Raw genomic sequence first — 16,855 nt, forward strand, 5'->3', positions numbered from 1 at the left:
AAAAATAAAGTAGCCTTATTAAGTCCAGCTCTCATTGGGGAAAGTTGTGGATTCAAGCCCCCACCCCCAAGGACCGGAATCAATCTTTTAATGCGGCCCAAGTGCAGCCCAGGGAGTGGGGCAGTGCCAGAGGCGCTAATTCTGCTTCCTCTTCACCAAGTGGTCGCTGACCATCCTCGACCACTCCTTAGTTGCCCTTGAGAAAGAGGTGAGGGCAACTGAGTGGCTTGTTAGGCCATTTCGGAGGGGTTGTGGAGAGTCAGGCCTCCCCTGCCCCCTCCCAGCAGAAGGGAAGTTCAAAATGTTCAAATTCCAGCTGGAAAAAAAAATCAGTGATGGAATCTTCACAGCGCCAGGGTCCCGGGAGTCCCAGGTTAGATTCCCGGCTTGAGTCACTGTCTGTGCGGAGTCTGCACGTTCTCCCCGTGTCTGCGTGGGTTTCCTCCGGGTGCTCTGGTTTCCTCCCACTAGTCCCGAAAGACGTGCAGGTTAGGTGAATTGGACATTCCGAATTCCCCCTCAGTGTACCCGTATAGGCACCGGAATGTGGCGACTCGGGGTTTTTCACAGTAACTTCATTGCAGTGTCAATGTAAGCCTACTGATGACAATAATAAAGATTATTAAAAATACAACTTTACAGCACAGGAAGAAGCCCTTCGGTCCATCACGTCTGTGCCAGGGTGCTCTGGTTTCCTCCTGAAAGACGTGCTTGTTAGGTGAATTGGACATTCTGAATTCTCCCTCTGTGTACCCGAACAGGTACCAGTAAAACTTGTCCGAGCTAGTCTTGATACCTTACAATGGAACTCTAGTAATACTGGCACCAGTAATACTGAAGGTATTTTAAGGTATACCAGCCTAGCTCGGCCAAGTTTTACTGGTACCCTTGATTTCCATTTGACTGTTTTTCTTTCTCTTTTGGGGCTGCTGTCGATCTGGAGTCACATGTAGGCCAGACCCGGTAAAGGTAGTAGATTTCCTTTCTCAAAGGACATTAAAGAAATAGGTGTGTTTTTATGACAATCGGCTAGCTTCATGTTTGCAAGGAAGCGTCTGGCTTCCACTCGACACCCAGTGGCCCTCTAGGTGTGAGCACCTCAGATGAGGATGGGAGGGGCTCAAACTATAGCATTGGCTACGCTGCATTTATACCCCAACCAGAGCGGTTGCGTGCATCTGTAACACTGACAGTAAAGTTGCAAAACAGCAATGGACTAGCTAGCGGCAGCCTAATAATTTTGGTATTAACCAACAAACTCCTCCGCAACCCACTGAAACTCAGCTTTTTGCACATTGAAACTGCGAAAACGACTCTCACTACTGTTGGTGGGACCCATGTCTGCAAACTTCAATAAGATAGACAACTGGTTCGTCTGTTTCTCATGATTTTCTTTCCTCTCAAAGCGGAAAGTTCGTGTTGATTGCCCCGGGACGTCAAGTGTGAGCCAGGTAATAGATTAGCAACTGGCGTCGCTGTTTGTGGGAGCTTACTGTGCACTCTGCGTTTCTTACAATGTACAGTGACTGCACTTGGGAAGAACTTCTTCAGCTCCAAAGCGCTTTGAGACAAACTGGGGTTGTGAAAGATGCTTTCTAGGTACATAAAATTATCGATTACAGTTCGTAGAAGCCATTCAAACAGGGCGGCACAGTGGTTAGCACTGCTGCCTCACAGTGCCAGGGACCTGGGTTCAATTCCGGCCTTGGGTGACTGTCTGCGTGGGGTTTGCACGTTCTCCCCATGTCTGCGTCGGTTTCATAGACATAGAATTTACAGTGCAGAAGGGGGCCATTCGGCCCATTGAGTCTGCACTGGCTCTTGGAAAGAGCAGCCCACTTAAGCCCACACCTCACCCTATTCCCGTAACCCAGTAACCACCTAACCTAAGGGCAATTTAGCATGGCCAATCCATCTAACCCTGCACATCTTTGGACTGTGGGAGGAAACCGGAGCACCCGGAGGAAACCCACGCAGACACGGGGAGGATGTGCAGACTCCGCACAGACAGTGACCCAAGCCGGGAATCGAACTTGGGACCCTGGAGTTGTGAAGCAACTGTGCTAACCTCTATGCTACCATACTACCCAGTTTCCTCTGGGTGCTCTTGTTTCCTGCCGCGGTCCAAAAGATGTGCAGTTTAGGAGGGGTTGTGGGGGAGAGGGCTTAATGCGGACTCGATGGACCGAATGCACGGTAGGGATTCTATTCTAGTAAAATTGTAAGAGCTTCAGGCGCAGTTGTGAATAAAGCCTCTAGTGGAGGGACACTGACTACCACAACTATGAGTGACACCAAGTAAGATACTGCAGCACAGACTCGGAAAGATATTTTCAGCTCATGTGCGCTGACAAGGAAAGAATCCTAGATTTGCCCCTCTTTTTGGCAATCATGCCAGTCAGCAGTGTGAAAATGAGAAGCAAATCAGCACACAAAATTGGAAAGCATGCTAACTCTCTTCACCCACACACATGCACAGGCACACGCTGGACACATCACAATGGCCTGTTGGACACAGTGCCATATTTCCCGTCCAGTGTATTTGTCACTGGGTCACGACCTCCTCGACGTCCCACACCTCCACCACAAGGACTCCCTGGGAGTTGGGAAAGGGAGATGGCGGATATTGACACCGACAATTGGGGAGACAGTCGGTGACCCCTGGGGGCCGGCTGTTTGGAAGGGGAGATCAGAAATGAAAAGCTTGGGCGGGCCAGAGAAAAAAAAAACAAGGGCCAGCGAATTGCGCACCTTCTCTGCCCACTGTCTTCTCCTGCAGAAAATGCAGCAGTGACTGCCATGCCAAAGCCGCAGCAGCCGATGCTGTGACCACCACCACTGACTGAGAGGGAAGGCGGGGATGTATACAGCCTTCATGGGGATGGTAGAAAATTGTGTGTTTTAATTCATTCGCCAGAGAATCCCTACAGCGCAGAAGGAGGCCATTCTGCCCATCGGGTCTGCACCAACCCTCCCTCCGGAAAAGCATCTACCTAGGCCCAGTCCTCCACCCTACCCCCACACATCTTCCTTTGGACACTTCAGGGGAAATTTAAACTGGCCAATCCACCTGACCTGCACATCTTTGTATTGTGGAAACCGGAGCACCCACGCAGACACTGGGAGAACGTGCAAACTCCACACAGACAGTCATCCGAGGCCGGAATCGAACCTGGATTCCTGGCGCTGTGCTGACCACCATGCCGTCCGTCATAGCCACTTAATTATCTTTAAGTCATAACCTGAAGGACACAGCCTTCCTCTGGAGTCAGGTCAGGTTCTAATGCTAGTTTGACACTAAAATCTCTTAACATCAACACACACTGAAGAATTTCATTGTCCAGCACTGTGCGTGTGGCCTGACTATAACACTGGAAACTGTGACACAGCACCACCTGGAGTCTGTGTTCATAACTTCCACTCACAACCATCACTATTTTGTCATCTAAAATGCAGGCATGTTTAGTGTGTATGAGGATTCAGGAAGTGCTGGAAATACTCCGCGCACACCTTTTTTTGCACCTTTGGAGAATAGTGATGGAAGAATTCCTGATCTGATTTTCAGCCCCATTGATCCGTGCCTTCCATGGCCAACAAGTCCTGGCATTTGACCTGAACCTAGAGCTTCTGGCCCAGAGGTGTGGCTGTTACCACTGCGCTGTAGGATCAGCACTACAGCGCCAGGAACCCGGGTTCGATTCCGGCTTTGGGTGACTGGCTGTGTGGAGTTTTCACGTTCTCTCTCCGTGTCTGCGTAGGTTTCCTCCCACAGTCCAAAGATGTGCAGGTTAGGTGGGCTCACGGGGTGCTCCTTCAGACGGTCAACGCTGAGGTCGATGGGCCGAATGGCCCCTTCTGCACTGTAGAGAATTCAAGACCTCCACTTTATTACTGAGTCTAGCTTTATAATTCCTGGGTTATTAATTGAATTTAAATTCAATCAGCTACCATGGTGGGATTTGAGTTTACTACCCAGAGGGTTAACCTGGGTCTCTGGATTGCCAGCTAGTGACATTACCACTATGCCCCCCAACAATATGTGATGTTTAACACTACTGACAATCCCATGCGATGGATAGGCATTAATCTGTCCCCTAGGTGGGCTCTTCATCCTCATGGAAGCAGTCAGGTACTATTGCATTGGTAAAGGCAGCAAAACTGCCCGTGTTCACCATCATTATTCCATCAAAACGGACAGCAACTTTGGCTGCATGTAGAGGCTGCCACAGACTGCCACCTCCCCAGCAATCAATGACTCGACGAAAGCTTCTACACAGTTAGGCCTCCTGTAAAAAAAAAAAATTCAAAAGTTGATTCTCCTTCTCGCTGGCACATACTGCCTGACTGGCTGAGCATTTCTAGCACCCTCTGCTTCTAACAGCAAAAGTTACGCTTGGTTGAACGAGGCGTAACTGTGTTTTTAAACATTAAACAGCGCTCCAAGTTCCGAATCACTTACTGGTCCTGAATGATGTCACTAAGGTTTATTAATGTCAAATACATTGTTACGATTAAGATAAGCAGGTATTAATTGTCTTTGAGTATATATATAAGGGACCCCTTCCGCGACTGGTGGGTGCCGCAGGGGTTTGGGTTCCATCATCACCCCTGTGAATGGCAATTTAATTAGTTATATTTCCTTTTGATGTTTTATATTAGTACAATACCCCACCAGGGGACGTTACCCCTGTCACCTTTGTTTAGTTCGTTGATTTTTATTTCATTATTAAAACAGTATCGATAAGGGATGCCGGTTTGATGATAATGAGTTAACATTGATATTTGTTGACAAAATCAGTTATAAATAAGCAATATCTGGGACACTGGGCTGTGTGGGAGGAGAGCTGTGTCTCATCAACCGGCTTGGATACTATTAACACTGAAAGGCCGAGCAGCACGGTGGCGCAGTGGTTAGCACGGCCACCTCACGGCGCCGAGGACCCGGGTTCAATCCCGGCCCCAGGTCACTGTCCATGTGGAGTTTGCACATTCTCCCTGTGTCTGCGTGGGTTTCGCCCCCACAACCCAAAGATGTGCAGGGTAGGTGGATTGGCCAGGCTAAAATTGCCCCTTAATTGGGGGGAAAAAAAAGAATTGGGCACTTTAAATTTATTTAAAACAAACACTGAAAAGCTCATTTCATATTTACCGATAGTCAAATTACCGATTGTTAAAAAACCTGAAAAATAGATAGAGGAGAGTTGGCGTTGCCGAATCTGGGTGGCTACTACTGGGCAGCCAACGTGGCGATAATCCGTAAGTGGGTGCTGGAGGGAGAGGGGGCGGCATGGAAGTGGTTGGAGATGGCGTCCTGCAAAGGAACAAGCCAGCGGGCGCTGGTGACGGCACCGTTGCTGCTCTCGCCGACAAGGTACACCACGAGTCCGGTGGTGGCGGAAACTCTAAAGATCTGGGGGCAATGGAGGCGACATAGGGGCGCGATGGGTGCCTCGGTGTGGTCCCCGATCAGAGATAACCATCGGTTTGTCCCAGGAAGAATGGAGGGGGGGTTTCAGAGCTGGTATCGGGCAGGGATTAGAAGAATGGGAGACCTGTTTGCGAGCTTAGGGGCGCTGGAGGAGAAATTTGGACTACCCCCGGGAAATGCCTTCAGGTACATGCAAGTGAGGGCGTTTGTGGGGCGGCAGGTGAGGGAATTCCCGCTGCTCCCGGCACAGGGGATTCAAGACAGGGTGATTTCGGGCGTATGGGTCGGAGAGGGCAAGGTGTCGGCGATATACCAGGAGATGAAAGAAGAGGGGGAGGCTTTGGTAGAGGAGCTGAAGGGTAAATGGGAAGAGGAGCTGGGGGAGGAGATTGAGGAGGGTCTGTGGGCTGATGCCCTAAGTAGGGTTAATTCCTCTTCCTCGTGTGCCAGGCAATTTAAGGTGGTTCACAGAGCGCATATGACGGGGGCGAGGCTGAGTAGGTTCTTTGGGGTGGAGGACAGATGTGGGAGGTGCTCAGGAAGCCCGGCGAACCATGTCCATATGTTTTGGTCATGCCCGGCACTGGATGGGTTCTGGAGGGGAGTTGCGAGAACAGTATCTAAGGTGGTGAAAGTCCAGGTCAAGCCAAGCTGGGGGCTAGCACTATTTGGAGCAGCGGACGAGCCGGGAGTGCAGGAGGCGAAAGAGGCCGGCATTCTGGCCTTTGCGTCCCTGGTAGCCCGGCGAAGGATCTTGTTAGTGTGGAAAGATGCGAAGCCCCCCAGTGTGGAAGCCTGGATAAATGATATGGCAGGGTTTCTCAGGTTGGAAAGGATAAAGTTTGCCCTGAGAGGGTCTGCACAGGGGTTCTACAGGCGGTGGCAACCGTTCCTAGACTATCTCGCGGAGCGTTAGATGGAGTTCGGTCGACAGCAGCAGCAACCCAGGGGAGGGGGGGGACATCTCTTTCTGGGGGGGGGGGGGGGAGTGGGAGGGATTGGGGGAGGGGTTCTTCGGGGGGGGGGGGGCATCTGAGCAAGAAAAACATAAACGATCCGGAAAACTGATAGGTACAGGAGGAATCCAATGTACAAAGTTCTGTATCATATTGATTTGCCATGCTTATGTCTTGCTATGCGAGTTTTTTCTTCTTTTTTGTTACGGGGGGGGGGGGGGGGGGGGGTTTGTTTATATGGTTGAAAATTCTGTTAAAAATTCTTAATAAACCTTTTTTTTTTTAAAACCCTGAAAAATATAAAGTAAAAATATTAAAATATACACATCGATCTTTCAAAAGTTCATCTTTGTTTTAGCTTTCATCCTGATCCACCTGTGATCATATGTTCCGTTACCTGAAAAATTTAAGTTAAAAGCAATGGAAAATTTTAAGTTGAGGTGAAGGGTGTTTTGAGCGCCGTTAACTTCCTAGTGTGTGACGTCTTCAATGCGATTGGCTCCTCAGCTGCTTGCTGACGTCACTGCTGCCACTCACCAAGACGCCCCGTTGACATGGCGCCAGATTCAAACTGCCATCGGGAGAGGGGAAACCGCGTCACAGACATTACTCGATACTTGTGGGCAGCTTTCTCCAGGGCGTTGACAGGCGCCTGACCACAGAGTCCGGGCCATTACACTGATATCCTTGGCAGCTGGTGTAAGCCATTGGGTCCTGAGGTTGCGCTGGGTGAGAAGGAGCTGATTATATAGTTTGAAAGGCTGGGAATAGTCAGGCCCCATTCCAGGTAATATGCACAGCTGGAGGGGAATGGTTTCACAGACAGCGAAAGTTTGCCGGATTTATTTTGGCGCGCTGCCAAATTTTAAGAAGCCGTGAGCATCCCTTTTGACTCATCTACGCCTTTAAGCCCCAGTTTTATCCCCTCCTCTCCTGAAAATGGTAAAAGAAATTGATCTGGTGGGCAGAGGGGAATGTTTCTTGTTGGTGGGGGTGGGGGGAGGCAGGTGGGTGAGGGGACTCTAGGACAAAGAAGTATGACCTAAAGGCCATACATGGCCTAGAACTAAGGGGTATAACCTAAAGGCCATTCATGGCCTAGAACTAATGGGTATAACCTAAAGGCCATTCAGGTGCTAGGGTCAAGGAGTATAACCTAAAGGCCATTCAGGAGCGAAGTTAGGAAACACTTGTTGACACAAAGGGCAGAGCTCTCTGCCATTGGAAAGCGAGCTCAATTCATAATTTTAAATATGAGATTTTGTTCCAGCAATAGTGGGGCCAAGGCAAGTCACTAGAGTTAAGTTTTAGATCAGACATGATCTCCTTGAATGACAGAACAGACTGGGAAGGCTGAATGGTCGCCTCTTGTTTCTATGACTCCTGCTGGGTGTGCAGTTTCGTGGGCACCAGCTGCCTGCCCTCAAGAGAGCATTCTTCCTGTGCTGTGGCTGGACAATAAATGTTGGCAATTGAGGTGACCCGGAGGCCTACTCTCATCAGAGGACAAGAGCATTCTGCCTATTGTCCTATTACATGCTTCACCCCAACTTTCCTGACCCATAGGCATTAAGGCCCATTGTAACACCCCTTCTTTCCAGCATGGCAGAGATTAATGATCTCGATGGGGGGGGGGGGGGGATCTTCCTGGTTTGTCTAGCTCAGTGCCTTATTGAGTAAACCAATTTTCCTGAAGAATATTGGAAAAGGAGGAGTCCATTCAGCCCCTCAAACCTGATCCTTACCATTCAATGAGCTCATGGCTGATCTGTGACTGAACTCCATGTACCCACCTTTGCCCCATTTCCTTTTGGGCGGCACGGTAGCACAGTGGTTAGCACCATTGCTTCACAGCGCCAGGGACCCGGGTTTGATTCCCGACTTGGGTCACTGTCTGTGCGGAGTCTGCACGTTCTCCCTGCACGGGTGCTCCGGTTTCCTCCCACAAGTCCTGAAAGACGTGCTTGTTAAGTGAATTGGACATTCTGAATTTTCCCTCCGTGTACCCGAACAGGCGCCGGAGTGTGGTGACGATGGGATTTTCACAGTAACTTCATTGCAGTGTTAATGTAAGCCTACTTGTGACACTAATAAAGATTATTATCATTAATACTTTTTGTAGAAGTGCTGAGGGCGATGAGGGGGTTCCAATGACTGGCGATCAAGAATTGATAAGAACAGTAGTTTATTGAGTCATCTGAGCAGCTCTTAAACACTTCTATTCAGCCCAGGCTCCGGGGAGAACTACCGCATTTCTGTCACATAACCCTTTAATAGCCGTGCCATCACGTGACCACTTTTGTTACAAAAAAATCTGTCAATCTCAGATTTAAAATGAACAATTGGCACCAATATCCATTTGTGGAAGGGGTTGCAACGTACCACCCTCTCTGTGTAGGAATGTTTCTGAATTTCAATCCTGAAGGGTCTGACTCTAATTTTTAGGTCTTGTCCCCGAGCCCTCGACTCCCGAACATGGCAAGAGGCCCTTCAGCCCATGTTAGCCATTGAATAGGATCCTTGCAGTGCAGAAGAAAGCCAGTTGGCCCATTAGGTCTACACCGACCCAAAGGGCACCCTATCTAGGCCCGCTCCCCTGCCCCATCTCTGTAACCCCGCCTAACCTGCACAGTCCTGGACACTAAGGGGCAATTTTAGGATGGCCAGTCCACCTAACCTGCACATCCATCTAACCTCCACCTAACTGAACAGAGAGAGACTCGCTAGGCTGCTTCAGAGGGAAATTGAGAGTCAACCGCATTGCCCCTGGAGTCATATGTAGGCCAGACCAGGCAAGGGTGGCAGATTTCTTCCTTAAAGGGAAAAAATGAACTTTAAAAAACATTTATTGTACCCAATTCATTTTTTCCAATTAAGGGGCAATTTAGCGTGGCCAATCCACCTACCCTGTACATCTTTGGGTTGTGGTTGGTGAGACCCACACAGACACGGGGAGAATGTGCAAACTCCACACGGACAGTGACCCGGGCCAGGATCGAACCCGGGACCTCGGTGCCGTGAGGAAGCATTGCTAACCACTGTGTCACCGTGCTGACGGTGGGGAAAAGTGAACCAGATGGGTTTTTACAACCATGTACGCGAAGACTAGCTTTATGTAATCCAGATATATTAACTGAATTAAAATTCCACCAGCTCCTATGTGAATCTATGCCCCCAGAACATTAGCCAGGGTTTCTGGATTACCAACATTGCCACAATACCACTGTCTCTCTCTCTCCCCCCCACCCCTCCAAATAGTACATTTAAAACATTAAAGTGTGCGTCACACATCTCTGGCCAGATAAATATTTAGATACTTTATTTTCAGATTATATTTTCACCAGATTCTTTTTGCTTGATTAGATGAATCCTCTTTTTACCTTCTCTAATCCTCTGGATTACTCCACCAATTTTCAATTGGAGGATGGCCAGTAACTATAGATTGGTATCCGGGCAATAGCCTGTTTGTTCCTCGAGGGGCTGTGAGCAGAACATTTTTTTTTAAAAAGCGGCTCAAAATATTTTCCGGTCTGAATGTTTCAACAGAGGAAATGTCAGGACGCCTGCTGGCGAGGCCCAAAGCCCCTCAGTCCAGCGACCCGAATTTAGCTCGGAGACTGAACATGTTGTGGAAATACCTGGACGCCACGGGGCTTCAGAAAAGCATGGAGGAGCTGTGCATCGAGCTGCTGAACAGGGCAGAGCTGCCACGCAACCCGTACATGGGGTTTGTCCGTCGCCTCCAACAGCGGTCAGAACGGTAAGCAGCAACAACAGCCTGCATTTGTGTCACGCCCTTAATGCAGTAAAATGTCCCAAGGTGCTTGACAGGAGCAATTTTCAACCAGAATTTGAAACCGTGCCGTGTGAAGATCGAGATATTAGATTAGTGCCATGGGAGTGTCCCTTTAAGAAAGGTTTTTGCCTTAACACATGGCTTCAGTGATGTCATTTGGTGGGTGGAGCTGAGCTGTGGCTGTGAGAGTTTCTTAGTTTCACTTTCAGATTTGACTGCTGTGGTCTCTGGGAGAAAGAAGTGTTTTGTTCCTTTCTTTCTATTTTCATTTTAAAGAGTTGTTCCAGGAAAAAACTTGATTATAGCTACCTGCTTTAGTAACTTAAAAAATATAGTTTACTTTGCAGAAGGGGTTAAACCTGCTGGTGAGACGGGTTCAGAATCTCAGGAAAAGCCAGTCTTATTCAAGTGAGAATGCAGAGTGCTGGGCCATGCCGATGAAAAGTTTTTTTTTGATTATGAGATTTTGTTTTTGAATTGGAACAGTTAAAGGGGGAATTCATTAAGTGTTATACATAGATTACTGTAGCTGGGGAGGGGGGGGGGGGGTAACTTAACATTTGTAATTGATAAAAATTCTTGCTGTGTGTTTATATAAATGTTAATTAAATTCTTAGAATGAAGCTTGTTTTGATTAAAGTGTCTAGGAAGTCAATTGAATCACACCTGATGTGAAGGCTCTTGCGCTCATCCTAGTCAAATTCAACAAAAAGTTATAGGTCAGGTGAACTCCATGATACACTTTTTAAACCCTGGCCCATAACAATTAGACATCCAAGAATTTGGTAAAAGAGATAATTTTCAATGGATGACTTTTCTTTTTAATAAATGTTTTATTAAAGTTTTTCCAATGAGAGTTTTTACATAACAAAAATAGAAATACAGATAGTAATAAAAAATAACAATAAACATGCCCCAAAGCTTACAGTGAAACTACTTACACAACATAATTTTTTTAAAAAACAGAACAAGGTGGGTTTTGCCTCCATGCCCACCTCACATTGGATCAACAGTACCCCCACCTGAACCCCCTCCCCCCCAGGATGCTGCTGCTGCTGACATTTACTGTTCCCCTAGAAAGTCAAGGAAAGGTTGCCACCGCCGTGAGAACCCCATCAAGGACCCTCTCAAGGCAAACTTTATTCGCTCCAGGCTGAGGAACCTCGCCATATCGCTAACCCAGGTCTCCACACTCTGGGGATTCGAGTCCCTCCACATTAGCAAGATCCGTCTCCGGGCTACCAGGGAGGCAAAGGCCAGTACCTCGGCCTCTTTCGCTTCCTGCACTCCCGGATCCTCCGACACCTCAAATATCGCTACTGTTGGACTCGCCTTCACCCGAGTGTCCAAAATCCTGGACATCACCCTTGCAAATCCCTGCCAGAATTCTTTAAGCGCCGGGCATGCCCAAAACATATGGGCATGGTTTGCCGGACTCCCTGCACATCTCGGGCACCTGTCCTACACCCCAAAAAACGTACTCATTCTTGCCGCCGTTATATGCGCCCAATACACCACCTTAAACTGAATTAAACTGAGCCTGACACATGATGAGGAGGAGTTCACCCTGCCCAGGGCATTGGCCCACAGGCCCTCATCCAGCTCCTCACCCAGCTCCTCCTCCCACTTGCCCTTCAACTCCTCCACTGAGGCTTCCTCCACCTCCTGCAGCTCCTGATAGATGTCCGACACCTTCCCCTCCCCTACCCAGATGCCAGGCACCACCCTGTCCTGGATCCTACGCGGGGGCAGCAGCGGAAATGTCCCCTCCTGTTTTCTAAGAAAGTCCCGAACCTGGAGGTACCTGAACGCATTCCCCGGGGGCAGGCCGAACTTCTCCTCCAGCGCCTGCATGCTAGAGAAAGTCCCGTCTATAAACAGGTCCCCCATCCTCCTAATACCTGCCCTATACCAGCCTTGGTATCCCCCATCCAACCTACCCGGAGCAAATCTGTGGTTATTCCGTATCGGGGTCCACACCGAGGCTCCCTCCTCTCCCCTGTGTCTCCTCCACTGCCCTCAGATCCTCAGTGCCGCCGTCACCATCGGACTAGTGGTGTATCGCGCCGGCGAGAACGGCAGCGGAGCCGTAACAAGTGCCCTAGACTGATGCCTCTACACGACGCCGCCTCCAACCGCCCCCACGCCGCCTCCTCCTCCATCATCCATTTCCTGATCATGGCCACATTGGCCGCCCAGTAATAACTACAGAAGTTCGGCAGAGCCAGTCCCCCCCCCCCCCACTCCCACTCCACCCTGACAAAGACCACCCCCCCCACCCCCCCCTGGAGGGCATCATGATAATATTCAGGAGCCTCCTCACATTCGCGTTCAGCTGCCTGCCCTTAACAAACCCCGTCTGGTCCTCCCCAATCACTCCCGGGACACAGTCCTCTATTCTGGTGGCCAGAATTGTTGCCAACAGCTTGGCATCCACGTTCAGGAGCGATCCCGGCCTGTAGGACCCACACTGATGCGGATCCTTCTCCTTCTTCAGGATAAGCGAGATCAATGCCTGCGACATTGTCGGAGGGAGGATCCCTTTCTCCTTTGCCTCATTGAAGGTTCTCATCAGGAGCGGGCTCAACAGCTCCAAGAACGTCTTATAAAATTCTACGGGGAAGTTGTCCGGGCCCGGGGCCTTGCCCGTCTGCATGCCTGCCAGCCCCCTTGACTATCTCCTCCACCCCTAACGGGGCCCCCAGTCCCTGCACCCGCTCTACTTCCACCCTTGGGAACCTCAACCGGTCCCTTCCCCCTCCCCATGGGGTTCCGACTCTTATAACCTTCCGTAGAACTCCCTGAAGACTTCATTGACCCTCTCTGGGCTCAGCACCATTTTGCCTTCCCTATCCCGCACTCCCCCAATCTCTATGGCTGAATGGATGACTAAATGGAGGAGAGAGAGAGAGTGACGGTGAGGTTTAAACTCAGGGACATGAAGAGCTTTGAGTCCAGGCAGCTGAAGACTCAGCCGCCAATGGTGGAGCAATGAAAATTGAGAACGTGCCGAAGGCCCGAACTGGAGGAGCACAGAGACCTCGGAGGGTTCTAGGGCTAGGGGAAACTACAGAGTTAGAGAGGGGTGAGGCCTTGGAGGGATTTAAAGACAGTGATGGGGATTTCAAAATTGAGGCATGGCTGGACTTTCGCTGCAGTGAGCAAGGCCTATTAATGTTAACCGGAACCACGCCAATTGGTGACATTAAAACTAAGATCTGGCTGCTATCTTTGCCAGAGAGAGTTTATTGACTTAGTTCACAGTCAACACTGCTCCCATCCCAGTGTCCCAGCTATCCCCAATTATAGGTATACAAATACCCATCGTCTGTTAAACAATGTAATTGCCATTAAACCTTAACAATGTAATTAATAAGACATTGAAAACGGACTATAAATGGGGTGCCTGGGTACAGTAAGTCATGGTTCTGTAAGAGCAAGACTACCTACAACTGCAATTTGTTGAAATGACTATTAAAAAAGATACTGTTGTATGTTATTGTTGATTAACAAGGGGAGTGAAAGGATATTGGGGGGTCAGTAGGATTGTGAGATTGAGGTTACAATCAGATATGATCTCATTGAATGGTGGAGTAGACTTGAGGGGCCGAGTGGCCTAATCCTGCTCCTGGTTCGTATCGTATCTATACAGCATTCTGGAATCTTGTCAAAAAGCCAAATGGTTAACTCATGTCAATGGCTTTCGGGATGTTGGTTTGTTCTAATAACTGCTGCACTACTATACATGGGTGTTACTATCTAAATACTTGTGCTCTGCAGGTTCCGTTTAATCAACTCCGTGCCAACTGAAAGAATCCTTTCCGATCTCAACTTCCCGACATTTTCTACTGCTATCGGGTACATTTCAGGTACAGTAACTGAAAACAGCTAGGCCTGACAAGACTGTTCTCACTGTGACACCATTCATACAACTTGCTGACACTTTGCCTCACTGCCATATACTGAATTGCACACTCAGCCAAGGTGGGGAGGTTTTCTGTTGACTGTGACGTTGCGGCAATGCCACTGGTCTAATATTCCAGAGACCCAGGCTAGCCCTCTGGGGGGCACGGGTTCAAATCCCACCATGGCAGCTGGTGGAATCTAAATTCAGGGAATAAAATCTGCAATTGTAAAGCGAGTCTCGGTAATGGCGGCCATGACAACTATCAGCGATTGTCGTAAAAACCCATCTGGTTCTCTAATGTCCTTTAGGGGAGGGAATCTGCCGCCCTCACCCGGTCTGGCCTACATGCGACTGTGGACCCACAGCGATGTGGTTGACCCTCAGTTGAAATAGCCCAGCAAGACACCGTTGAAATTTGGCAATCTTGCTTCTGACCTGATTGGTGCAAGAGAAAAAGCTTTGACAGCGTGTCCCAATTAGGGCTGGGCCACAAATGCTGGCCCAGCCGGCGACGCCCACATCCCATGGAATAGGTTTTTAAAAAAACACACTTGAATTCCTCATCTCCTGAGTTCCGTCAAATGGAATACCAGAGGATGGTGTACAGTGGTGTATCATTTTTAGTTAACTCATTATTGCTCATTTTGCCTCAACGGGCCTTAGTTAAAATGACTCCTGGTGACTGTTGGAAAATATACCTCTGATTCCATCCTCTCTCTGCTAACATTATAACGTCTAAGATCTTCCCGCACATAGAGAGGGCATTTGGGTAAGGCACCAATGGAATCTGTGAATGAGTCAGTGCCTTCAGGAGGGGGTGGAGTGGACGATGGGGTGGTGGGAGCGGGGTGGTAAATGGGTCTTTTTCTTTTTCAATCGGTTCGCCATTGGAATCGGACTGAACTCCACTCAAGAGCGCACTGTTCAACTGGTAAAACAGGAAACAATGATGAGTAGAGCCCCTCGATTTCTCATATCGTTGTTTGAGTTTGCAGGCTAATTGATAAAGAGTGCATGCTGTGATTCGTTAACAAATCCATGCTCAATCGCACAACCAAAGGACTTTCCAGCACAGAAGGAGGCCATTCGGCCCATTATAACTCTTTGCAGGGACCCGTGTCCCTGCTCTTTCTCCATAACTCTGCAATTTTCTCCCCTTCAAATATTTATTCATTTCCCTTTCGAATGTTGCTGTTGAATCTGCTTCTTCTGTTATTTCAGGCAGTGCTGTCCCAGTCACAGTGGCTCACGGCAAAAAAAACCTTCTCATCTCCCGCTTTCCTCTTTTTGCCAAGTTACCGTAAATCTGTTGTCCTCATTATATCATGCTATCATATCAGCCAGGCTGACAGAGAGAGAGAACTTAGAGGAGTGGTGTAGCGACAACAATCTCTCCCTCAATGCCAGCAAAACTAAAGAGCTGGTCATTGACTTCAGGAAGCAAAGTACTGTACACACCCCTGTCAGCATCAATGGGGCCGAGGTGGAGATGGTTAGCTGTTTCAAATTCCTAGGGGTGCACATCTCCAAAAATCTGTCCTGGTCCACCCACGTCGACACTACCACCAAGAAAGCACAACAGCGCCTAAAGTTCCTCAGGAAACATACGAAATTCGGCATGTCCACATTAACCCTTACCAACTTTTACAGATGCACCATAGAAAGCAGCCTGGTATGGCAACTGCTCGGCCCAGGACCGCAAGAAACTTCAGAGAATCGTGAACACCGCACAGTCCATCACACAAACCTGCCTCCCATCCATTGACTCCATCTACGCCTCCCGCTGCCTGGGGAAAGTGGGCAGCATAAGCAAAGATCCCTCCCACCCGGCTTACTCACTCTTCCAACTTCTTCCATCGGGCAGGAGATACAGAAGTCTGAGAACACGCACAAACAGACTCAAAAACAGCTTCTTCCCCACTGTCACCAGACTCCTAAATGACCCTCTTATGGACTGACCTCATTAACACTACACCCTGTATGCTTTATCCGATGCCAGTGCTTCTGTAGTTACATTGTATATGTTGTGTTGCCCTATTATGTATTTTCTTTTATTCCCTTTCCTTCCCATGTATTTAATGATCTGTTGAGCTGCTCGCAGAAAAATACTTTTCACTGTACCTCGGTACACGTGACAATAAACAAATCCAATCCAATCCAATCCAGAAAGTAACTAATAGCGACCTCTGAAATTATTTCCCGGGATGTGGGTGTCACTGTCTAGGCCAGCATTTATTGTCCATTCCTAATTGCCCCTTGAGAAGGTGGTGGTGAGCCACTTTCTTGGACCGCTGCAGTCCATGTGGTGTAGGTACACACATTGTGCTGTTAGGGAGGGAGTTCCAAATGTTGACCCAGCAACAGTGAAAGGGTGGCCAATATACTTCCAAGTCAGCATGGCGTGTGGCTTGGAGGGGAATTTACAGGTGGTGGGGTTCCCATGCATCTGCTGCCCTTGTCCTTTTAGAAGGTGGAGGGTTTTACATCTGACAATTCCTCGGTTGTTAGTGTCTCAAACTCCAGCATAGGGCGTGTGATCTCACCTTGCACCCGTGGTCGCAATGGACAGGCTGGCGTCAACCGGCCAGGTTTGAATTTAAACACAAGCTTGGCAATTAACTGCTCCCTGCTGCATTCTCCATGACAACATCTCTACCAATCACTTGCAGAACCAATCAGCACTTTCTTCCCTTGCAATATAAATTGTTGCTCCCTTTACTGTTGGTAACCTTGTGATCTGCCTTGACGAGTGCTTACACAGCACATCT

At 48.8% G+C, this 16,855-nt stretch overlaps 1 protein-coding gene across 3 annotated transcripts in view; it reads left to right on the plus strand.

Annotated features, from left to right (window-relative positions):
* The window catches only part of LOC140403246 (uncharacterized), a 125,330-nt gene that overhangs the window by 18,161 nt on the left and 90,314 nt on the right, over positions 1 to 16,855 (plus strand). For all 3 annotated transcript variants that reach the window (XM_072491013.1, XM_072491014.1, XM_072491015.1), the window contains 2 exons: positions 9,931 to 10,144; positions 13,961 to 14,049. In XM_072491013.1, the coding sequence (XP_072347114.1) occupies positions 9,936 to 10,144; positions 13,961 to 14,049 (298 nt within the window). In that variant the 5' untranslated portion in view covers positions 9,931 to 9,935. The remainder of the gene's footprint in view (positions 1 to 9,930; positions 10,145 to 13,960; positions 14,050 to 16,855) is intronic.

The sequence above is a fragment of the Scyliorhinus torazame genome, chromosome 27, assembly GCF_047496885.1.
Source record: "Scyliorhinus torazame isolate Kashiwa2021f chromosome 27, sScyTor2.1, whole genome shotgun sequence".
Classification (NCBI taxonomy): Eukaryota; Metazoa; Chordata; class Chondrichthyes; order Carcharhiniformes; family Scyliorhinidae; genus Scyliorhinus; species Scyliorhinus torazame.